The 27,267-nt window shown below is 39.9% G+C and overlaps 1 protein-coding gene across 1 annotated transcript in view; it reads left to right on the top strand.

The window, feature by feature from the left end:
* The window catches only part of LOC136858747 (carboxypeptidase B), a 121,784-nt gene that overhangs the window by 3,666 nt on the left and 90,851 nt on the right, over nucleotides 1–27,267 (top strand). Inside the window, exon 3 of the mRNA XM_068225418.1 lies at nucleotides 17,077–17,280. Coding sequence (XP_068081519.1) covers nucleotides 17,077–17,280 — 204 coding nt within the window. The remainder of the gene's footprint in view (nucleotides 1–17,076; nucleotides 17,281–27,267) is intronic.

Genomic DNA, 27,267 nt, shown 5'->3' with positions numbered 1-27,267 from the left:
CGAACATATTAAAGAACTAACGTTTTCTTCCTCTTTCTATCGAGAAGAAAGTCGAACTGAAGGAGTGTTTTAGGCCGACACCAGACTTCTTGTTGAAAAAGAGACAAAGAAAAATGAAAATAGGGTTTTCCAAAGACAAATTAGTTCTCCTGACGTATATAACAAGAACTCGCGGATATGTGAAAGTGCTATCTCAGAAACCTTTTACTGCTTTCCTTGCCTGCTATTCTCCCGTTCTAGGAAAGGAGATAAATGGATCACCACAGGGGTGATATCAATAGTACCATGGACTTTGAAATGCTTGGTGAAGTCAATGTCGTGTCTTGTGTAAGTGATCACTACAATGAAACTATTCGTAAACATAACTCGATGGTGGACAAGAACAGGCAAATATTATTATTATTATTATTATTATTATTATTATTATTATTATTATTATTATTATTACATTATATAATTATTATGAATAATAATAATAATAATAATAATAATAATAATAATAATAAATCTGTATGTATGTTCAGTCTTCAGCACTAAGGTTGGTTGGATCCTCAACAGCTCTGCCATCAGCTGTCATAGATGGCCTAGGCATCACTGAAGAGGCATACTAGGGAAATGAGGAGTGAGGTAGTTTCCCGTTGCTTTCCTCACTGAGCCAGAAGTTGCTGTTACATATCAGTCTGCCAAGCCCACTGAAATGCACGCACCAACCGACCCTATGAGCAAAATTTTCACACCATTCATAGCAGGGACTGGCTGCAGAAGGAATGGAATTACTAGCATCACTCATACCTCAGTCACTTTCATATTGTCAAAGCCAAGGATAAGACAGAGACAGGGCAGTTAAAGTAACAAAATTGCTCTAGCCCACACCAGAAGACATAGTGCACTGTAAACACTAGGTCCTGCCAGAAAAGGCATATAATAATAATAATAATAATAATAATAATAATAATAATAATAATAATAATAATAATAATAATAATAATAATAATAATAATAATAATAATAATAATCAAAACAATTGCATATGCATTGCACCGTATAGTGTTCGAAGTGTGTATCTTGATAACATGTTTTGAAGAACTTGAGATATTTTGTGGAATTATGAAACTAAGGTGCGCCCCCCACTGCTGATATCCACGAGCCGCCACTGGTGCTATGCGATTCGACAGTAGAGAAACAAGGAGAGACAGAAGGAAACACAATAAATTGGCGGCCATCCGTCGTTTTTTGGATGCTTCCATTCTGAACTGTCAGGATATTTACAGTGTTGGTGCTTACGTCAAAAATGACGAAAAACTCGAATCGTTCCGTGGACGAATGCAGTTTTAAGCATTTACCCTAAATACACCCACAAAGTATGGGATAAAAATGTTTTTAATATGCGTTTCTAAAATATATTTTACAAGCAACTTGGAAATGCATTGTGGTAAGCAAGAGGAATTCCGAATTTTGTTTCCAACAAGCCAAGTGATATTGTTCGTAGACTGATTATTGATATTTAAGGTACCAATAGAAACATTACGGTACTATTGATAACTGGTACACTAGTTATCCATTGGTGAAGTCCCTGTTAGAGAAGAATCTTAATTGTATCGGTACGCCGAAATGAACAAGAAAGGAATTCGGGCCGAGTTTCAGGCTTATAAAAACGAGAAGTGCTGTCATCTCTCATCGGGTTCCTGCAATGTAACACTTAATCTTACGTTCCTAAAAAGAACCGAGCTGTAATTCTGGTATCTACAATGCACGATATACCATAAATTGATGCTGAGACCGGAAAGTCTGTGATCAATCAATCAATCAATCAATCAATCAATCAATCAATCAATCAATCAATCAATCAATCAATCAATCAATCAATCAATCAATCAATCAATCAATCAATCAATCAATCAATCAATCAATCAATCAATCAATCAATCAATCAATCAATCAATCAATCAATCAATCAATCAATCAATCTAACTGAATTCACATTACCATACTAAATAATGACCATTTCGATTAAAATTGTTCTGATGGACTATCATATACATGCAGTATGTGGCTCAGAGGCATGACCAGTCTTAAGGAAAATAATGGATACGAGGAGCATTGTGAGATATGACCTTTTGCTCAATCAGCGACGAATTGTATGTGATAATAAACGCAGTGGTCATCTGCCATGAGTTATTTATAGTAATACATGTGAGTAGAGTTACCTAGTATGATCTGATTTATCATATGCATGATCATCTGAGACTAGTGCACCAAATTTATTTCAGCACTTAATCCATATGAACCTGAATTAAATGTGTTTTGCACGGGGAACTGGTCATCTGGGGGAAGCAAAATGAGATAAATGAGGACATTTGCATGATATGATTGCCATTATCTTGTACATTACCTTTCTTATTTCGTGTAGAACGGTGTAGCAGTTAGTGTTTCTTTTCGTCACTCAGTATTAGATGAGACTACGTTATTGTTTATGTTCCTTAAAGAGGACCAGTAGTGGTACCAGTGTCTTTTGACAATGCTTGTTTATTGTTTCCTTGTAGACTCCGCAGCGTTGAATGTATGTGTTTCGTTATATTGTAGTCTCAAGGTATAACATTTTGTGATATTTGATTACTATTTAGGTAAGAATTTTAATGTATTTTCTAAATAGGAATGATACGAAAGGAGAGTAAGTATTGTCACCAATGAAATATATGCAAGAAACAAGCGAAATAAAGAGATATTAAATTTATTTGTAGACGTTAGGAATCTACCGGAATTCACAGCTTTTTAGTCTTGTGTTTGGAGTAATATGAATTTTGAAGTGATTGATGATGAGAGAATTAAAATCGGAAGAGATACTATAGTCAACCAACATAGTAATAAGGTAGGATACCTTGAATTAAACCAAAAGAAACAGGATACAACATTAGACGAAATTAGATAGGAACTAGAAGAGAATGATTGTGTTCTGCTCATGTTTAGGAGATTGTTGATACAAATAAAGCCCAATCCTTAGAAATGTTAAAGAGTATTTTCAAGAAGTCAAAATACCCCATGAAGGACAACTTCGTACTGTAGGGAAGTTGTTAGAAGGTCCAGTTTCTAATTCGTATACTTAATTTTGGTATTCATTCGAAACGTTTGAAGACTTTTCAAAAGCCTAGCCTTCTTAAATACATTATGGAATTACGAAATCCAACATACAATTCGGATGGAATTATTTAATACTAGAATTGACGATTATTCAAATTCTAAATATGGAACATTTTTCACATCTCGACATAGGCAGATGCGATTTCTTGATCCCTCACTGAGTCAATATGAATTAATTACACACAATTATTAGATTGTTTCCAATAGTTGTTCGGAGAATATTAATAGCCGGAAACATTACTGAATTACTGACTTTATGCAATTTGATACTATTCTGAGACCACTGGATCATACTAACTCATTAACGAAAACCAGAATTCGTCATATTGAAGCTAAAATGCACGCCTCAAACCCAATTGACCAGAATGAGATTGTGACTAATTTAAGTCAAGACAGGCGTAAGAATGACAGTAAACAAAAGGATATTGGAAAAGGAGATGACTACTTAAGAACCGGACGGGACTGAAGTAGGTCAAGAGTACGAAAACTTAATTACAGACCATACTTCAGAAGAAAATATAGATACTACGGAAATAAATTAATTAATTATCAGAGATATAATAAAAATAGAAATGATGATGATCATAGACGAGAGTTAGAAGACACAAAGTAACTCAAAAACAACATGATAGGTTTATTAAGGAGCAGCAGACAGCTAAGAATAACTATAAAAATAGAGAAAATAGGAGTTGACGTGAAGAAGATCAACAGGAGATTGATAAATTAGGATTATCTGAAGATTATCAGGAGGATGATAGAAGAGTTGAGAATGAGAGGAGAAATGGTGGTTTTCCTAATAAAAAGGAAACAAAAACTCCAAATGACTAAATGGGAATACATTACCATATGACCTTGAAACCAAGTTTATTGTTAAGATTGAAGCATGGCACGTACAAGATGGAGATTTAGTTGAAGATGAAACAGATAAGTCCATACAGAATACAAGAGGATTACCAATTATTCAAGTCAGGATTTCTAACAGAGTTACTCATGCTTTAATTGATACTGGGGGGGGGGGGAGATCTCTGTTATATCTGAAGATCTTTGTAATCAAATCCAGGAACATAATGATATCAAGATCAAGTAATTTCAAATCTCAAGGTGAGAGGGATAATATTCCTGAAAAATCCATGAAATGCAAATTTCAGAAATTGGCTAAGGTTTTCATTAATAATGTGGAGTTTGAACACATTCATCATTCTGTATCGTATCCTGTCCTAATTTCGGCCTAGCTCAGGGGTAGAAGTGCGTGGGACATCCGGATAGGGTCAAGAATGAATATCTAACTAACAAAATACACCGAAGTATATGGACAGGTTATACGTACTTATAAATCTAGTGAATAAGAACTCCAGTAATCGGATAAAATGGATTTATTAAACTAGAAACATAGAAAGAAATCATACTAAACACAAAACAAATCAAATGAACAACCGGCCACTGGTTGTGTCAATCATAGAAAAGAAATTACTCGTATTTTACATAAATTGTCATTATTAAACAAAACGTTTAAAAGCAAAGCGGGTAATGAAACCGAGATATTAACAAGAATTTCTTGTTGCATGGAATGATTTGATTTTACGTTTTATTTAGTTGCTCGCTTTGTTAAGTCCCTAGTTCTTTGCCCGAGGACTCGATTTCTAAACCATTCATGATATGCGATAGTAATATCCGATCCTCTAGTAATAAGCCGAAATTACATATACACTGACTGACAGAGCAAATGCAACACCAAGAAGGAGTGGTCAGAACTTTATGCCAATTGCAGGGTAGACTGACGTCACTGAGGTATGCTCATGATGTGAAATGCGCCGCTGTGCTGCGCACGTAGCGAACGATAAATGGGACACGGCGTTGGCGAATGGCCCACTTCGTACCGTGATTTCTCAGCCGACAGTCATTGTAGAACGTGTTGTCGTGTGCCACAGGACACGTGTATAGCCAAGAATGCCAGGCCGCCGTCAACGGAGGCATTTCCAGCAGACAGACGACTTTACGAGGGGTATGGTTATCGGGCTGAGAAGGGCAGATTGGTCGCTTCGTCAAATCGCAGCCGATACCCATAGGGATGTGTCCACGGTGCAGCGCCTGTGGCGAAGATGGTTGGCGCAGGGACATGTGGCACGTGCGAGGGGTCCAGGCGCATCCCGAGTGACGTCAGCACGCGAGGATCGGCGCATCCGCCGCCAAGCGGTGGCAGCCCCGCACGCCACGTCAACCGCCATTCTTCAGCATGTGCAAGACACCCTGGCTGTTCCAATATCGACCAGAACAATTTCCCGTCGATTGGTTGAAGGAGGCCTGCACTCCCGGCGCCCGCTCAGAAGACTACCATTGACTCCACAGCATAGACGTGCACGCCTGGCATGGTGCCGGGCTAGAGCGACTTGGATGAGGGAATGGCGGAACGTCGTGTTCTCCGATGAGTCACGCTTCTGTTCTGTCAGTGATAGTCACCGCAGACAAGTGTGGCGTCGGCGTGGAGAAAGGTCAAATCCGGCAGTAACTGTGGGAGCCCTACCGCTAGACAACGCGGCATCATGGTTTGGGGCGCTATTGCGTATGATTCCACGTCACCTCTAGTGCGTATTCAAGGCACGTTAAATGCCCACCGCTACGTGCAGCATGTGCTGCGGCCGGTGGCACTCCCGTACCTTCAGGGGCTGCCCAATGCTCTGTTTCAGTAGGATAATGCCCGCCCACACACTGCTCGCATCTCCCAACAGGCACTACGAGGTGTACAGATGCTTCCGTGGCCAGCGTACTCTCCGGATCTCTCACCAATCGAACACGTGTGGGATCTCATTGGACGCCGTTTGCAAACTCTGCCCCAGCCTCGTACGGACGACCAACTGTGGCAAATGGTTGACAGAGAATGGAGAACCATCCCTCAGGACACCATCCGCACTCTTATTGACTCTGTACCTCAACGTGTTTCTGCGTGCATCGCCGCTCGCGGTGGTCCTACATCCTACTGAGTCGATGCCGTGCGCATTGTGTAACCTGCATATCGGTTTGAAATAAACATCAATTATTCGTCCGTGCCGTCTCTGTTTTTCCCCAACTTTCATCCCTTTCGAACCACTCCTTCTTGGTGTTCCATTTGCTCTGTCAGTCAGTGTATATTCCGATCATTCGGACACAGATATGTTCAGGACTACATCTGTATCACCCTTCCAAAATGGTCACCGACTCTACTTATATGGGTCCGAACCCATGATCACAGATGAGGTCAGAACCTTTCTTTCCAAAAATAAGTATTGGACTATGTCTCCTCATTATCAAAGAAATGACAACATCACAACAAAAAATAACACACTGGACACAACAAATCACAAAATGAAATAACCAAGACTGTGAATAAAGCACTCAAAGTAAACGCATTGTAGTTGATAGAACTGTCGGGTCAAGAACTCAACATATCCGGCCACTGGATATCACTTAGCTCATAGCATAGCAGTAGCATTTGGCACGGCAGGGAATTCAGCTGGTCGGCAACACAAACATCAACTAACTAGGTCTTTGCGGCCAGGCGATTCATGAGCATAACAGCACTATTTTTAAAAATTTTCACTATTCTTTTCTGCGCAGCGTACAACTGAGTCAAGAGGTACCTGCGGCAAGAACAGTTGGCACATTAGCCCTCAACAACATTCTCAATACTACAGATAAGTTCACAATTCTGGCCAGCAAAAGTACGGCTTACAGCTTCACATACTCTCATATATAACAGGCCGGCTCATTAACTCAGCATCATCATAGCTCCAAATATAACATCATGGCTTTCATTGCTTATCTCTTGGCATCCCAGTCCCATAAACATTCACAGGCAATTTTCTAGCCTCAAATATAAATAATCCTCGGTTCGACGACCGGTACATCTCCATGAATTTGCCTGCCACCACACTTAAAACCTTTTTCTACTTTCGACGACGAATGATCTCCTGTTGCGACTTCTCAAAGCTGAAATTCATGCATTATGCAACAAAATATCCTAGCATATACCTAGTTTGTTCGTCACTGTTGGCGTACAGCCCATTAGATTTTTCATGAAGAATCTACCCATACAACTCTATCTTAACTCAACATTAACTGGAATAAAATACAAATGACAACAACACACACTTATATTTAATCTATTCTTTCCCTTATTTGCCATCTAAACATTTACAACACATAGTTCAGGACTTGGCATGCAACAGCCCTGAACGTATTTAAATTTAATAAAATGAGTAATACAAATGGTACCCTGGCTTACATTTAAAAATTAATTTTCTTACTTAAAATGGCCCTAAACTAGTGCATTTAGCTATCACTTCACATGCTTATAGAAAGAAAAGGACTTAACTGTGCGGCAATCTCTCCATCAGCGGTGAATCACATTCCGTTATATCGTGCGTGCTTAGCCCATGACTACGATACACAGCACAGGGATGAAGGTCCTCTTGTCGACTCCTGGATTGTTCATGGCTGCTGTCTCCTTGATGTTGGCGGTATTTGGAACTGTTGAATAAAATTAGAACCATCTACTTCTCCACTTAGTGTGCTTGACTGCAAGATCGCAACGTTAGTACCAGCTAATAATTGACTATAGCCTCGCTTAGATTTTAGTCCGATCTACGCGGCACTAAATTAAGGGAAATGGGCCCGGTTGCAATCTATCCTTGTCAGCGGTTATGTATGAAACGATCGCACACGTTCATTTCACACCTCGCCTACGCGCCGTATATTACTTATATGTGCAGACCTCCATTAGCTCTTTTGAGCTAAACCACAATGATTCGATTTCAAGTCTTACAGAAACTTCACATATTGTCTTGTCGGCTCGCGATCACGACACATCTCACTCGGCGTTCAAAAAGCAATAGCAGGACGCTTCCCTTCTCGGCTCAGCCTTTATATTCTCACAAGGTCTCTGGGTCCAAGGGGAAGTACTAGCAAACAGTCTCTCTTCCTTTGGGAGAGCTCGCCAGATGCTAACGGCCGCTCACGGTAACATACATATATCTCAGTTTAGCACAAGAAAATAGTTTTATCAGCTCCTGTTACTCTATAATTATCATATTAGTACGTGTGGTGTCAGGTCTGTGGAACGTAGCTTAAAGGTGGATTAATTGATTAAAATTCAGGTGACTCCATCCCTGGAAAAGAGAAGTTTGTCAAACTGTGGCAAACGTTTGCTATTCGCGAGGGTACGCAGCTATTGGAGTTTACTTGATCGAGATCACGGCTTGAGTCTCAGGTCCAGCTAGAGGAATTCGTTCGCACCGGAGTTCTACGGGGTTCTCACAACCTATGGCACAGCTATCCAGGGTTCCTTACTTCATTCTCCGCGACTATATTGAGCACTTGAATAGAATTATGCCACAGTGTTTCAATAAATAAATTGAAATAAATCAAAACTGGCTAATATTCAACACAATTTTATTATTGGATTCGACTTTTTGAATAAATATAATGGGATTATTGATTTTTCAATGACATCATTTGCTTAATCGATAAACAAGCACATTATTTGGAATACCCACAGTTAGACGAAGTTCAACTGATGGATGGTTATTAGAGCAACGGAAGGGAAGGTATAACCGCATTGGCTGCTGTTGTAATTCACATCATGCCAGGAGAAGAAGATAAACCCTATAATTGGCATGGAGAGGACCCTGGATACTGATTTAGCGGAGATTCAAGATGAAGATGATGATGATATTTTGCAAACAATCAAGAGAGCAATCAATGAAACAGAATTGAACGATGAACAGAACTAAATCATGATGAGAACTTCATTAAAACATAAGGGAGTATTTGATACTAAACCTGTTGAAATTAAAGACATAAATATAAATCAGAAGTTATAGATACTACTCCATATTTAAGGAAGCCATTTCAATTGCAGAGAAATATAAGGATCAAATAAGGAAAATTATTCAAGAAATGGAACATGATAAAATTATTTCCAAGCACGTTACACAATACATTAATCCACTGACAGTTGTTAAACATGACAAAATTACTTCTAAGCATGTTACACAATGCATTAATCCACTGACAGTTGTTGTAAAAAGTGATGGAATTAAAAAGATTTTTCTGGATTTCATAAATCTGAATGATCGGCTTGTCATTGAATATGATAGATCACCATCCATTGGAGAGGTGATACGAACATTTAGGCGTCATAAATATTTTTCAACAAGGGGTATGAGGTCAAGATACTTTCACATTATATTGGATAATGAAACGAAGATTTACACAGGATTTATGTTTGATAATATCACTTACTGCTTTGAAACTGCCATTTGGTATGAAAAATCTGTAGCAGCTTTGATCCGGGCCTTGAAAGAAGACATAACCATTTACATGGATGAATTTTTGATATCCAAAAATAGACTTCGAGAATGCCTCAGTATCTTATTAAAAACTTGAGAAAAGATCATTTTAAAATTAACTTAAGAAAAAGTCAGTTTTGCAAATCAAAAGTTCTATATTTCTACGTGAGACTGATGGTAATGGAATACGTCCAAATTCTGTCAAAATTCAGGCCATCGTATATTTTCCGACGCCTTGTCGATTTCTCGGATTGGTACAATTCCTTTCTCCATATTGCCCGAATTACACACACAATTGCACCACTACAGCATTTGTTGAGCAAGAATAAGCCCTAGAAATGAACGGAGGAATGTCAGGAAGATGATTGTGGATAATATCACACTTAGCTATCAAAATTTTGATCGGCCATTTTTCATCCAAACCGTTGCTTCAAAATTGGTATCTGATCCTGATACCAAGACTAGACATTATTTAGCATTCATGAGTAGGAAGCTTCAAATCCATGAAAGAAGTTACACTACTGGGTACAACTGAGATTGACGCTTTAGCAAAAGTACAACACTAGAGTACTGGAAGAAAATAATTTTAGGATTTGAGATCATAGTCAAGACTGATCATCGATCCCTATCGTTCATCATGACATCTACTCTTACTAGTGAACGCGTAACGAGATAGGCGTTATTCATTCAACAGTTTTACATCAAAGTAGAACATTGGCGAGGACGATTAACCAGATAAAATTGACACCAAATGATCAAGAACTATTACGAAGATTACAGCATTTATCGCAAGCGCAGAAGAAAGATCTATAACTGCACGATATTATCCGATTCTCGTTAGGGAGAATGACTCCACAAGATGCTAATGATATTAATATGGAACGCATTTCAAGACCGCATCTGTTAATGATTGGAATATTATATAAATATGCTGATAGGAATCGTACTAAATTACGTTTCGCTACGACATGTAAATTTGAGATTGAGATCATTTGGCATGCACATCGAATTATTGGGCATTCGGGTACAGACAAGATCTATGACTTGATATCAGAAAAATTTACTAGGAAAATGTTACGCCAAGACGTTGCAGAAACTATTAAGACCTGCGTTATTTGTCAGAGGATAAAACCTAACAACTACCTGATTCATTAAATCACTAAACCTATCATATCATCTAAACCTAAGGGGACTTTTACTCTAGACTTTATGGTAAACTTCCAAAAGCTCAAAAAGGGCACAGATATTTACTAGTAGTCACGGACATCTTTACTAAATATTCTATGTTTCTGACAATTCATAGAACAAAGCAAATAACATTCTGAAGAGACTGCGAGATGACATAATTCCAACCATGGGACGGCCGGATTACCTCCTAAAAGATCATGGATCTCAGTTTACCAGCACTGAGTTCACATGTGCCATGGAAAGGGCAGACATATCATTAAATCCATCAGACATCCGCAAGCAAATCCGGCTGAAACATTAATGTCTGAAATTGCTAAATATTCTAGAATATTCAGTCCAAGACAGCATTGGAATTGATGAAATATTTTGCCTATGACTGAACATTGAATAAACTCTAATATCCATGAATCAAGAGGACAAATACCTAGCGTATTACATCTTCGACAGAATCTGGAAGATTTAGGGATGTAATAATCAGTATTCCTCCGGACGCAGATCCAACACATGAAGCTCGAATTCAGAGGACAACGGACAAACTAAGACACCAAGCTGAGAAGAAATTAAGGCGTTACCGAAATAGTTAATACAATAGACCTTTGCGAGTAGGAGAACTTGTATTATTGAAGAAACCAGTTGTATCCAAACCTTCCTTGATCCTCGCTTCAAGAAAAAAGGCTGTGGCTTGGAGTCGAACGCAGATAATGCTCAGAAGTGGGTGACCGAAAAACTTGTGGCGGATAATCAACTCATTTAAGGAAATGACAACATAACAAACTCCGGCTTCTTCAGCTTCAATATTGATGAAACAATACCTGGAAATACCATATTTAGACAGGAAAGATAATTCTTTACAATTTTGGGAGGGCAGAAGTAAACATTTTTTCTTCTCTTTACAAATTGGCCAATGAGTACTTGTGTATACCTGCGACATCGGTTCCATCTGAAAGATTATTTATTATGGCTGGTGTGGTCACGTATCCGCGAAGAAACAGATTGTCACCAAAGTTGGACAACATTTTATTTCTCAATAGTTGGTGTGCCTCAGCCTACAAATCATAAGTAGGAGAACATATTGTGATTACAACAAAAATATCACGCTTGACTTTTGTAAGGAAGTGTGCGGAATGGTATTAAATTTCTTCATTTTTGTTTAATTATTTAGAAATTTCCTTTAGTTTTAGCATTTATGTTGTCCAATTAGTTTTTAAATCAGTTCATCGTTCTCCCCTACCTGCACTAGGATGTTTGTTTTCATTTAACTATGACTTTCTCTCGGTGAATCTATTCATCTGCTCTCATTGTTCCATACCGACCCGTATCAACCAGAGATTTCCATGCTCACCTCTATCCCTAATTTCTTATAGGGCAGAAAATATTCATACAAACATACATACATAGGCCTACATACACTGGCAGAAAATGAAATCCCAACACGTAGAAAACATTCGTTTAGAGGAATAAAATTTAGGCTAAGCAATTATCTATTTATTTAATTAAAGTTTTCAGGTCACAGATTGACGTATGCTCACGTAATAGAATTTTTAAAGTTGCTATCGCATAGTGTAATTCTAATCCTGATGGTTCCTTTCTCGTCTGAAAACACACTGGTTTTCATCCAACTTACCTTCCGCCATTCATATCATCCTTCATTTTCTCGTATACTGATCATAATCTCCATTTCCTCTAGCATCATTTCACTGCCATGAACTTGGTTGTTCTGGACTTAAACAAAATTATTTTTACACTGAAAAGCTTTTCAATATATTCCATCTATATATCCAACGATTCCTTAGGGTGTACAATAAGTGCGCCTGAATTTTCTAACACATTAATATATTCCCTTTCTCCTTCCTTGGTAAGATTGTTTATTGTAGCTCAAAAAGATTTCCCTACCCCTTGACCAAGCCCTTCCAGATTATTACTGACATTTTCCCATAATTTCGTCCAATAATTTGTTTCTCTCTGTATCTTTCACCTATCTAAAACCAGCCTCTTACATTTGTTCTCGTTTGGAGCCCTTCTTAATATGCCCTCTTTTTACGCTTACAAGCTCCTCTGATTCCATCAAGATGTTCGTTTCCTCTTTCCTTGGCATTACCTTGCTGTTTTTACTATACAGACTCTGTATGCTAGCCTAGAACCTACTGACTGTCTGCTGTACGGAACGTTCCAGTAAACATATCAATGCATCTCTAATTTACTCGTCTGTTTCTCCTGATCTCTCTCTTACACATAGGTGCAATTCTGTTTCCGTCCAATCCTAAGGTACTTTTTATTTCAATTTACTTTACGTCGCACCGAAACAGATAGGTCTTACGGCAAAGACGGGACAGGAAAGGGCTAGGAGTGGGAAGGAATCGACCGTGACCTTAATTAAGGCACAGCTTCGGCACTACCCTGGTGCGAAAGTGGGAAACCACGGGAAACCGTCTTCAGGGCTGCCGACAATGTAGTTCGAACCCACTATATACTGAATGCAAACTGACAGCTACGTGACCCCATCCGAAGGTACGTTACTGACATTCATGCTAATCCTATTATTCTACGAAGTAATTTCATCCCTGATTTCACACCATATTTCATTTTTCATTTCTAAATTAATCTATTCCTGCTGCGTTATGGCAATGTAGTTTTACAGCCATTCAGTTATGAATCATTGTAATGAAATTAACCAATCAAGGTTGTACGTATACATTACACACCGCAACTTCCAAAGATGTTAGTTTTTGCCTGTAGGTGGAAATTTTGTCTCATAAAATAAATTTAGTGTTACCTTGAGTAGTAACAGCTAAATAAAATTGATTTCGTGTAACAAAATTGCAAAATAGTAATTTGTCTGAAATGGTACTATTTTCTAATTTAATAACATAAGCCTGATAGAAAATTTGTAAACAAGGCAGAGTAAAAACACACACTGAAAGAAAGACATCGCGAGGAAACACAATGCAACAATAAAGATGAAATGGCGTATGGCTTTTAGTGCCGGGAGTGTGCGAGGACAAGTTCTGCTCGCCACATGCAGGTCTTTCCATTTGATGCACGTAGGCGACCTGCACGTCGTGATGAGGACGAAATGATGAAGAAGACGACACATACACCCAGGCCCCGTGCCAGCGAAATTAGTCAATTATGGTTAAAATTCCTGATCCTGCCGGGAATCGAACCCGGGACCCCTGTGACCAAAGGTCAGCACGCTAATCATTTAGACATGGTGCCAGACAATTCAGCAATGTAGGAGGGGAATGAAATCACGAAGGGGAAGTTCCCAGACGAGATCTGATCTGGACGAATGAAACGGCTGACCGCGCGCAAGATTCATGTTTGCCACTGGGCTGAACGGAACTTCTCGCACACACCGGAGGAATGCCGTTAAAAATGATGTGATGAGATTTAATTTTATACCGTTCACCTTAGATATTTGTACTGTACTGCACCCTACATTCAAATAATTGTGTTCCCGTTTTGGTGGCATTTGAAGGATCAAAGGGAGATTACTTTTTCTAGCACGACAATGTCCGCTCATGCATAAGTCCTTGAATTAAAGACATTCTACGAAACGTTCTTCATATCGCCCGGCCAGTCTGACGAAGGAATCTGATCGTTATTAACCCATTAGTGTCCATTTACTTAGTATGATGGTGCCTTCACTGTTGTTCTTAGATTTTAGTACCTTAAAATGTTCTGATGTTGCAGATTTCCCAAGAATCTATGTTACACCTGGGTGAATTTTTCCAGCTGGACAGAGTATGCCTGGAGCAGTTATGTCTTTATACTTACTTATATTTGTGATATGATTCATGGTTCAATATGAATAATTAGGAACAAGTTTATTTAAAAAGGAATACATTTCTCTCTTCCGCTTGAGTTTCTTTCTACACGTATCAACTGTCATATCTTTTATATTCTTACTACAGGATCTTTTTCAGTCACTGTTCTATGAACAGTTAGCCAAGTTCCATAATAATCATCCATTTCAGAAAAGAATTACATTATCTGTAGGCCCAAACACAATCTGATGTAGCACTCTCTGTTGTAAAAATTATATGTGAAAAATTAGGTATTCAGAGTGTATGTAAACATTTGTAACAAACGTTGGGTAGGAGGGAAGTAATTCCTGGGATAAATCATGAAAACATGTCCCTATTAACGTATGTCCTACAAAGCGTGTAGTTGCAGAGTTACAAGTGACGGAGATACATGACGTACCTTACAGCTGCACAGGCGTTACTGACATGCTGTTCCTGCCGTTAACCAGAATAGCGTATAGCAGAGTGGCCAGTGCTCTAGAACTTGACGCCCTATCCATCTTCGTGTGAAGATGGTGTTGAAAACCGCCGTACCTGTAAACCGAAATGATCCGAAACCTCATCATTCATGAAACACATGGCGCGGCGAAATGCTAGGGGCACATGCTCCAGTAGTACAGGCAGAGAGTCCTTCAAAAAGGTCAGATATTCTGGTCTATTCCATGGTCGAGGTAGCATGTATGGGCCTATAAGTTGACCATGGGTAGTACACCACCACACATTGCGTTCAAAACACTTCTGATTATAAGCAACAACCTTACCATGAGGATTTTCAACTGCCCATGTTGTGCATGTTTATGATGTCATCTGTTCCATCGAACCACAAAATGGATGACGGACAACAAAGTCGTCAGTATGGTGGCGATAATGTGCAACGTTTGTACCTCAATACCACTGCATTATGGGACATACACTGCTGTGCAAAACTTAAGGACGAGATAGATAAAGCAACATAACATATCAACTACTCGGTGGAAATGAATGAAAGTGCGGTAAATTATTGTCAAAAGTCACCCACACATGCACAGAAACCTGGCGTGAGGTCATCGTGGCTATAGCGCCAAAGAGGTCTGACCGCACAAAACGAGGCATTTGAAGGAACAGGACAAGACAGCGTGAGTCAATCAGCGAGCTGCTACGATGCACTGTGGTGGTGTTATTCATTACAACATGGTCCGAAGACAACATTTGGATGACTTCACATGGGTAAGAATCATCGGGGAACTGGAAGAAGGAGTGTAGCCCAGGAGTTTGGTATTGCTCATAGAATTGTTTCACGTGCAAGGACCACAGGCACTGCTGCGCGGAGAAAATGAGGGCGTCGACCACGGTCAATTATAGCAGAAGATGACCGCTACATTGTGCAACAGGTAGGAAGAGACTCACGTCAAAAGCGGTGCAATTGCAACCACATTTAACAGGACTGAAAGGCACCCAATCCCACGATCCACAGTGGCACGGCGACTGCATGGGGATGGTCTGTTTTCCCGACGACCATTACTAACTGTTCCGTTGATACCTGCACATCGGCGGCAACGTTTGCGATGGTGCCAAGAGCATCAGGTCTGGACCGACGAGAAATGGAGTCGCATGCTCTCCTCAGACGAGAATAGATTCAGTCTGAGTAGTGATTCTAGACGTGCCCTCCTCTTGCGAGAGGTGAGAACAGGTAACGTACCCAGGAACACTGTCGAACATGATCATTTTGGTGGTAAAAGTGTTGTGGAGTGGGAAGGCATAATGTTGCATGGGCGTACCGACCTCCAAATCTTTAAACGGGGTACACTCACTGGTCAACGTTATTGTGATGATGTACTCTTTCCCCATGTGTGTCTTCTCAGGGGGTGCATTTAGCCCTGACTTCATTTCTTGGATGACAATACACGACCGCATCGAACAGTGCAGATGGGGGAGCTCTTGGAACGAAAGGATATTCGGCGAATAGACTAGCGTGCCCATTCCCCTGACTTAAATCCCACCGAGCACGTGTGGGCCATCTTAGGCAGCCGTACTGCAGCACGTCCTCATGCACCAACGACCATCCAGCAGTTGTCAACCGCTCTGGTGGAGGAGTGGAATGGAACGCCCCACCACATGAACTCCTTACCAAGCTTGTTGCCAGCATGGGAACACGTTGAAGAGCATGATTACATATGTATGTTCTGTTTACTGATAAATGAAGCATATGATAAAATGTCGGTAGGTCTGGTCATCGACACCATCCAATAAAACATTTTTTCAAAAAATGCACGTCAGTTCTACGATAATTTCTTGGCAAGAAGTGCTATTTTTGTTACTTAAAATATTATATGATACGCTGTTCCTGGTCCTTAATAGCATGAGCCATATTAGCGTACACCACACATTTCATGTGCCCCTCAGATAAAATTACTGTGTATTGGGGTTAGGAGACTGGCTAATGCACTGGAACTCGACACCCTATCCATCTTCATGAGAAGGTATGTGTAGTACTGGAGCGGTTTAGAGACACGCTTGACAGGATATGACCTTATATGTGTAGGAATCCATGGGCATACAATTTATTGCTTGTGAGCTTTCTGGTGTTCACGTTTTAATTTTTCGTGAGAGTATGTAAGCAATTAATCTTCATTACTTTTCAGGTATGAGATCATAGAAACAGAAGAAGTCAGTAAAAATAACCTGAAGACCCTCTGTCTTCATAACGGACGGTGGGACTTCCTGAGTGGCCCCATAGTAGGACATCCAGCACAAATCCTCGTACCCCCGGAAGAATGTAGTGAAGTGGAACAGGTGCTTAACTCGGAGCATATTTCGTTCAAAGTGGTGGAGAAAAACGTTCAAAGGTAAGGTTTATTTATAAACAGTGATGAAGTAGATGGAATATGTTGATTCATAAGGCACTACGTAGAGTGAATATTTATTTTTCTCATATTTCTAGGAACTGGAGTGCTCGTATTGCAAATTTGTTCATGATTTCCTCCATTGGGATAAATTTTAAGCCGTAAATTATTTTATCTTATATATTGACATATACATACATAAGTAGAGTCATACATATTGTATCTTATCACCTGACCGCAAATGATGTCACCTGGCTAGGTAAGTGGCAAAGAACGCCGACCGTAGGACAGGGATATAAATACATACCAGTTAAGGAGTATCAAGGTATAAATGAGTTGTATAATTTAATGAACTTTAAAACATAAGAACTGGATGAAATCCACATATAAACGAACACAAATATAAATACTAATTTACAGGAGAAGTCACACTGTGACTGCGGGTCACCCGTGTTAAGAATACAGTCTGTCATCTTAGGAACCGTGAGCTAATTACCCAGGCGCTACAATGGAAACTAGATAAGCATGAACGGACTCGACTAAATGCGTCGTAATGAAACATCCTGGTACATGAGATAAGGAACATAAAGCTTCGGATAAAAAAATGCAAATAATACTAAATTTACTCCTAATTAATTACCAACACAAATGTCAAGTAATGCCTGGTTCAAGACCTGTTTGATACCCCCAAAAGAACACTGATGCTAATATGGGCACGGTCCCATAATCAAAGAAGAGGTCAGAACCTCTCATCACTTAAAGGCATACGAGGTTACCCCTTTTAACATTTGGCAACGAAGTGACAAGCAAGACATTAACACAAAAAACATCAATAAGGCAATAACAAATATTCGTCTTAATCTGAAATAAGCACATGATAAACACCGGTCTTAAGTAATTGGAGACGTAGTTGAACTACTGGGTCATCTACTGCGGTGAAGTTCATTGACCTTACATAGACTAGCAGAATGACAAGGTCGTCTGCCGCCCGCTATTCCAAACTGTTGAAAAACAGTTTGCAAATACGCAAATATACACGGTAACGTCTGCTTCTCGTCACGTGGCTAATGGGTCCTCTCTCTGCCTGCAGTAAAATTCAGGGCTGAGCTGAACAAAACTCTCATCACTTCGCTTAGGGAAGCATCATAACATTGCGGGCGCTCTTGGCCTCTCAATAACTCGTAACGACATATCTCACTTGCCTGGTACAATTTCCTCCAGACTCATAATTCACATCAGATAGGCTTCCATGCTTAACTTCACATCAGGCTATCCGGAACACACTCAGTAAATCTCTTTTCTACATGCAACAGATCCCGGTTCGTGCCATGTGCTTGGCCATGTGGTAGCTTGCGGGAATTACTTCGAACATCCTTGTTAGTATAACGTTGGGGATTAAATGCCCACAGCTCCTTCTGCGCAGCCTAAACTCTCATGCATTTCAACACAAATTGCATTTTCTATACCTTAGGTTGCTTGGCACTCACGGTAAGAATCTACCAGTTCGATAACTTATGAGGCACCTCCGTCCTTAATTCCTCAATGATGTTAACATCGCAAACTTCCATAAATCTCCCCCAGATAATAATTACATTACATGACCATGGAACAAATTTAACTAACATACAAATAACAAAGACTCATATTCATATAAAACAGAACACCTTGAAAGGCTAGAGACAGGATGTTCCTATTCACAGGACATTTTTTGGGTCCTCAATGCGCTATTGTTCCTTGTTCTTTGTTCCTTGTTCCTTGTGAGATGGTATCGACTCGTATAAGGCACGAATAGCGTCCTGGGGTATAGACATCCATGCTGTATTCATCTCGTTCCGCAGTCCATCTTTGGTGGATGGCATTGGGTCACAGCACCACACCCGTCGTTTCACCATATTCCACACATTTTTGATTGGCGACAAGTCCGGTGAAGGAGTGGGCCAGGGCAACAGTTTGACATCCTGTGACAACAAGAAGGTACGTGTTCGTGCAGCAACATGTGGTCGTGCATTGTCCTGCTGAAATACGGTGTCTGGAGTGTCGTGCAGAATGGGTATGGCTACGGATCGCAGGATGTCATTCACGTAGGTCGAACTGGTCACAGTGCCCTGTCCCCAGTGACGTCGTTCCATATACCATTGCAATCTAGAATGTTTATACACATTAGTCAAATGTAGTTGGTGAAGCGGAAGACGTGCCGGTAACCCAGACCGTAATAAACGGCGACGGACTGTCACTCCTGATACTGTACAATGCGTTACACTGCTTTACTGTTGCGCCAGAGCCGAGGAGGACACAGATATGTCCTGAAATTCCATTCGGATGAGGTGTCGATCTTCTCGGGGGGTGGTCTGGATGGTGCGACCAGACCCATCTCATCGTGTTCTACGGCCTTCTGTGAACCATTCTGTACACGTGCACTGTCGACACACTTCGTCCCACACGAGCAGCAGTTTCCCGGATTGATGCATTACGTTCTCTCATGCCAATAATACGCCCTCTTTCAAACTCACTCATTTGACGGTACGGTTCTCGCATACATCTGCGAGGCATCCAGCACGTCTGCTCAAGTTACATTGATCCATTACTTTCGGTTTATAGAGACAACGAGAGCCGCAGGCACATTTTACCAGTCGGTGGTGGTGCGCCGAGATATCGATGTGGACCTTGAACCTGAGGGCCGACATGGTTCAAATGCTAACCGTTTCTTCAGAACATACTAATGCACATGCCCTGTGAATATGAACTTCCTGTATCTAGTCTTTGAAGGTGTTCTGGTTTTTATATTCATGAGTGGTCACACTGAATGTATATTGGGTATTCAGCCCAAAGGCTGGTTTGTTACACCACAGATCCGCCAATAGCATTCCTAGATAGCCGAGGTGTCACTGAAGGGGCTTACTAGGGAAATGAAGAGTGAGGTAGTTTCCCGTTGCTTTTCTCCGCCAGCCAGAAGTTACAATTACATATTAGTCTGCCAAGCCCACTGAAATGAATGCACCAACCGACCCTATGAGTTATACTTTCACACCATTCGTAACAGGGACTTGCTGCATAAGGTATGATATTACTAGCATCGCTCATACCTCGGTCACTTTCATGTTGTCAAAGCCAAGGATGAGACTGAGACATGTCAAAGAAAGTAACAAAGTTATTCTAGCTCCAGAAGACATAGTGCATGTAAACACTACATCTCGTCAGTAAAGGCATAACACTGAATAACGCATGCATTAGTACTAAACACATTTACATGATCGCCCTTAACGCATAGTGAACACATATTTACCAAGAGAAATTCGAAGCCTACTATCCCTCTCTAATACTAAGATTCTGTTCAAATGCTTTTTCTGTTTCTTCAGAACATACTAATGCACATGTACTGTGATTATGAACTTCCTGTCTCTGGTCTTTGAAGGTGTTCTGGTTTTTATGTACATGAGAGTATAACTCACTCCAAAGCTGGTAACACTGAATGTGTGTTGGGTATTCAGCCCAAAGGCTGGTTTGTTACACCACAGCTCCACCAACAGCTTTCATAGATAGTCTTGCGTCCTGGACTCCTGTCAGTACTGGCTGCATAAATTTAGGGCATCGTTGCGCTGGTGGCGTCCTTGGCTTCAAGTCCACGGTTCGATTGCGTGGTGTGGTTAATCGTGCTATCGTCTGTATGCAAAACTGTCTTAGTCGGAACGTCTCGTTTTACAAGATCTCGTATTGCTGATAATTGCAATCGATGCACACTATTAATTGGGTTACTCGCGCACACTCAGCGCACATGGATTTACTGCCTCGTACCTTCTGAATTGGAAACCTATTGACAAATTCTACTGTCCGCGCGTATAGTTCGTTCCTTCAGGCGAGTGGGTTACCCTCTCACGAGTAAGTTTATTATTGCAGTTTACTGTTCAATTCTGCGCACTGATTCCTCACTTACAGTTCGATTAGAATAATCTTTCTAACTTCTAGGAAGTAAAAATCTTCACAAATTGCTCAAGACGAGCCTGATCAATACTATCCATTGTCTGTGAAAACATTTGTGCAACCTTACCAATCAGAAAACCAAACATTCAAAAGAAAAGCACAAACATCAAGAAGAAAACAAGCACAATACTTACCGAAAGGCAGTAGCATAAAATATGAAGCGTGGAAGGCAAAGCGAGAATTAAAAAGGCCAGGATCTTACATAACTTTGAGAGGTTGCCAGGTAAATATTGCTAGCTACTAAATGACACACCAGATAAATTTGAAATGAAGAAAATTTACTAAGCAAATGTAATTTGAAAATGGTATAAAATAAGAACAATAATAAAAAAAATATATAATTCTTTTTCTAAAATTTAAAAATGCAATCAAACTAGATGAGGAAAACAGTATTTTAAAATAAAGTTGAAATTAAGGAGAAATGAAGCTCACATTAACATAGGCTTCCGCCGAAATTAAGGTTTGAAAATTCATTAATAACTCATTACCTTACATACAGAAAATAATATTATTTAAAAATCGGTTGCAACCGATATGCGGGCCCGCGATATAAAATCACTTTAAAACTGAAATTTGCTACACTACTAAAATACTAAGTTACAAGACGCACACAAGGACACACGAAAAAGAAGAAAATTTAGTGGGTCCAACCGCGAATAAACATTACACAAAAGAAACGAGCTAGATGAAAACACAATAAAATAATAGTGCACAGCAATCCCAACAAAATGAAGTATATTAAAGGAAATTTACAATTAACGGTGCACTCATAAAAATAATTAAGCCACCAGCCACGATTTACATACCCAACAAGAGCTACCCGTTACCGACGCGAAGCCAAGATCCCATAATAATCATCAAAGCCACCCAAAATATTAACGTATCATCAGATTAGATAAGAAGGGGTGACATGACGTAATAAAGACAAAAGCAAGGAACCCAAACAATGGGAGAAAAGATAATAAGACAACGAAAGAAAACTCCCATTATTAAACTTAATTTCGACCAGCAAATTTCAATTTTAAGGTTTTAAGTTATTAAAATAATAATAATAATAATTATTATTATTATTTATCCAAGAGGTGATAGTACCAGTTTACATTAGCCTTACTTAATCAATTCACCAGCGATTTACATACTTTAGAACAGAGGGGGCCGTGGAATGCGCTACGATGCGAATATGAGGTGTCATTAATTAAGGCCCGTAACAACGCGATAATCATTACGTACAGATAACCAGCCACGAAGGCAATAGGACAAAATCAGACAGCAATTACAACCAACCAGAAAAAAAACTAAGGGAGAAAACACGCACCGAAATGAATTACCAAAAAAAATAAATGTAATAATAATAATAATAATCGTCATCATAATGAACATCAAGAAACACAGTTGGCAATAATGGACCCCGACAAAAACGTAAGACAAAATCACTTACACAAAATATCACCCCATAGATGCATAACTAGCGATCCCGAGCTCCCTACATTACATTAAATTTTCTTTTTCCAACCGGTTCGGTTCAAACAGATATCAAATTTTGCTTACAAGGTTGCACTATACCAAAATTGTCGTTTATAATGTTGCTCATGTCCGCGATGAAATTACTCACACTGGTGCCTGAACGAATGGGATCCCTTCAATAAATTATAATTTTCAGTACTTACTTGGAGTAAAGATATCCAAACTTACAAGACACTTGAAACTTTTAATACCGATAACGGTTAACACACTGCACCAATTTTACATGTTACATTAAGAAAATATTAAGGTTGGAGCACACTGGATAACTTAAAAAAAAAAATAACAGGGCCTAGCTCTCACATTACTCTTTAACCGCCGGAGTCAAACTCCATTATAATAGCTTTCCCTTCTCGGCAAGCCGTCTGCTTGGGAGCTTCACACAACACAGCCATCTTGGAGAGTCGCGCAAGCAGACTACTGAGCTCACACCGAGCTAGGCGAGTAGGCAGTCCCATAATTCAATGCGTGCACCGCGAAAATGCGCAGAAGTTACAAATGATAATTCGGCGCATTACAGAGTCCAGTCAAATGCCTGACAATAATGGATAGATAACTTGAATTAAATTGGTCTGGTAACTTCCACAGTTAGGAAACAGTTCCAACAATGGCCGATAATACAGATAACGGCTGGATCAACATGTCGACATGACAGATGAATAAATAAATACACTTAGATGCTTTGATGTAATAATTCAGTTATGTCCAGTAAATACCAGTTCCCATTTTCACATTACAGTTCTCCCCTCCCGAAGCCAGAACACAGGGGAGGCGCAAGTCCAAAACAATGGATAGCATGCCAATGGTATAATTTCAATGTCCAAACAAATCTTCATACGTTGGATACGGGAAGAGAGACACCAAATTTTTTTTTCCAGGTTCAAATAACAAGGAATGGTCTTACTTGGTTGCAGGAATGTTGACCTTCACACAATACTAGCAGACAAACATGCTGAGTGTGAACAGAATGGGATGCAACGGGGCCAGCGTCTCATCACGCACCACACAAGTTGACAGTACATTATTCAGCACATTGATCACACCAGTACCGAGTGCAGTAGGGAACCACAGATATCACACACATTAGATCTCCGATCAGCAGATGCATGGGTGCTCGCGCGCGCAAATAACTGGAACACCACACACAGGAGCAGAAAGAGAGGGTCCAAGTGTACATAGCAGACCATAATAAACGTAAATGATTCAACCACTAAAGTTGGGGACCACAAAATTTTTCCAACTAGGTTTCCAGGACACCTTAGCAATATTTCATTATGTTTCGAGGAGTTACACAAGTTCCACATGTCCAAATTTACCAGCGATAATAGCTCCAATTTTGCACCCGAGTTAAACATATAAGTAACACCGTTAACGTCATTATACCAGACCACATAGTTTGCATCGTCATTTGAAGAATTACCAAAATAATTTAGTTATTTTACATCTTTTGTTGGTTAGTAAGCAAACATACACAACTTTTTGAATTACCAATTCATGAGTTATAGTATTATCCATCCAACCTTTGAATAAGGCTTACATATTAAGAAAAGTGAAAAATAACTCAACTGAAATATTCCAAGACTTCAATATACTAGTATCGAGACTAATCACAAGAGATCAGAAATGTAATTTTGAATATTTAAGGTGGCTCATGGAATCCAGTGGCAAGTTACAGCGGTTTTAGTCCCAGCAAGTTAAGTAAAATTCAATAGACCCAACAATTTGATAGGTCGAAGACCATTATAGTTTACACATTATTTTACATGAAATACTAGCATACTTCCACACATTACATAATTCCACAGGACAGTACAGATACCAGAAAGATCGTTAAGACCAAGAGCAGGAAAGATAAATGACCAGGGTGTACAGGGAGGTAACAGAGCAAAAAGATATTACTAAATGGAGGCAGCAGAGCACATACTGACAAACCATGTACAGAAAACAGGTAGCCCAGAACATGAAGATTAGGAAAACAGGAGACGCAGAGGCAGAAACTTTCACAATAAACACAACCATCCGCAACCGTAACGTAGCAATCACACAGATAATCGACCCAGAATAAGGAGCAAGCAATGGCAATAACTGGAGACTTAACCGGTATAATCATAGATGGTGGGGTGTACACAATGTGTGTCCGCAAGAGATCACCATGCAACCATTACCGAGGCCAACAACCACATGACAGCCAACAATTACAGTCAGGACGATAGAGAACAACTGAGAAAAACATGGAAAAGATATTACGTGCACCAGAACCAGCTCAACGCAGCATAACAAGGGCCAAAATTCAGGGAAAGTTACCTCTCCATATAAATAATCTTTGAATATACTGAGCACAGGTGTATTATCACAACCATCAAGTGTTCGGAAGAACCTCTGGATAGCCCAGGACTAATAATATGGTGGCAAAACAACAGTCCACCCTGTGTGATTAGGCCAATCACCACAGACACCCTACCAGCCAATCGGAATACACGGGATATAATAAAATATAAACGATGAAGAAGTGATAGGTTACACGATGACAAGGCGCATAAGCTGATGGAGAAGAACCTTCAGTCAATCAGTTGGGTCCCATACCCCAACGACGGACAAGGAATTTTAGCGACAGTTCCGGATTTATCCCAAATGATCCCATACTCATTGGAATAGAACCCAGAACAGTCAGATGACAACCAGGCAACAATATAGAGTTGCAAAAACATGCAGGGTAGAGCCAGAAGCGACAGAGTTACAAGGGGTTACCTTACTAAACCAGATGAGGAACTACGGAAGGCACGAACAAAGGAATACCTTATGTAAATAAGATAAAACGGAAGACGTTACACAGTGACGGGCACCAGGTACAAGGAAAATTTCTCGTACACAAATTTTTCACAATAACAGCAGATCATATACAGCATCTGATCCACGGATACAAATCAGAAGCGACATAAGCTCTCATACCACTAGACATCAAATGAAGACATGATCAGGCCAGTGTACATTCACAAAATGACAAGATTTACCAATTACACTCCCATAACCCACAGAAAATGAACAGGAAGGAAGATTTACTACAGAAGGTTAATTTCAGAACAGATTCCACAATAATTAGATAAGGAACAGCACCAGTAACAACACAACAATTGCGCAACTCACAATCAAAATCCCAACATGAAGACACAGTAAAAACGAAGGGTCGTTTAAGCCATAAGCCAGCTGTACTCCACACCAGAACTCAGAAATGAACCCACACAACTGCCATGAAGTACCAGTAACAACACATGGGTAAAGCAACGAGAGATAAGGATGATCAAGAATCAACACATGGAGCAACCAACCAGGACTAGCAATGAAAAATCAGGAAGAATGAAAATTCACTCAAGCACACGGCCAAAACTGAAATCATTAACCAGCACCAGAAGATCACACACATGCGTGACACTAGTCACACCTAATGAGCAGCAGAGAATGAAACCCAGAGCAAGAGTTTAGTACACAGACACCTGACAGGAAATATGCAAGGGGAAGAAGCTAATACACAATGACTACAATTAACCAGGTCAAATAAACCACAGATTCACAAAGAAATTAAGACCACGCCTCATTACAACAAGACCACATGAGTGAAGTACATGCACATAGCAGGAGAAGGTGAATAACAGGTGATGAGTAGTACCAAAAGGACGAGACATGAATAACATCAGGTACTGAAATTAATCACTCCACAACAGAACTGACAGAGCTACCTGACATGGACACATCAAATTAAAAAGATAATACCATCTCAGATGAACCATACAGATGTAGCCTATCACCGTTCAATCAGGAAAAGCTTTGCAAGGTATATGACAATAAGAAGACTGCCCAAGGTTACACAAATAGCATTAAACACAACAAATTCAAGTGAGATTCCCACCAATACACCATAATCACATGACATAATTATCCAAGAGTTCAATACAGACCTACAACAACACCATATCAAGAACGGGAACATGCACAAGACCACACAAGGTAAAATAGGAAGAAATCCCACAGCACATGACCCAGATATGAACCAATATAGGCCTACATAAGCAAGAATCACCAACACATGAGAACTCACCACATTAAATAAACTCAGAATAATAACACATGACACATCGTAACCTGGACAAGGCAGAACGGTAAAAATAAAAGTGGAAGGAGAGAGTCACCATGGGTCAAGATTGTAAATCAATTTCACATGTTCAGGCCAAACAGCGAGGTGGGTACACAGTCACTGCAAGAGAAAATATTATTACAATACAATTTCATATCACACACTCTGGACCATGGATGAAACTGGAATAAAAACATCACTTAGAATTTAAATCAGGCTCACAACAACAGTTCCAAAACCCAACACAAATTAATCCAAGTAAATCCCACCAAGGACAGGCACAGCAATTCCAGCAAGGGCTAGTATACCAAGAAGCTGCAGATAACAAGGTCAAAGAACATCGCATCATTAAGGTAAAATGT

The sequence above is a fragment of the Anabrus simplex genome, chromosome 1, assembly GCF_040414725.1.
Source record: "Anabrus simplex isolate iqAnaSimp1 chromosome 1, ASM4041472v1, whole genome shotgun sequence".
NCBI lineage: Eukaryota > Metazoa > Arthropoda > Insecta > Orthoptera > Tettigoniidae > Anabrus > Anabrus simplex.
Note: the sequence above shows the minus strand (reverse complement) of the source record. Positions and strands in the feature narration are given on the sequence as shown.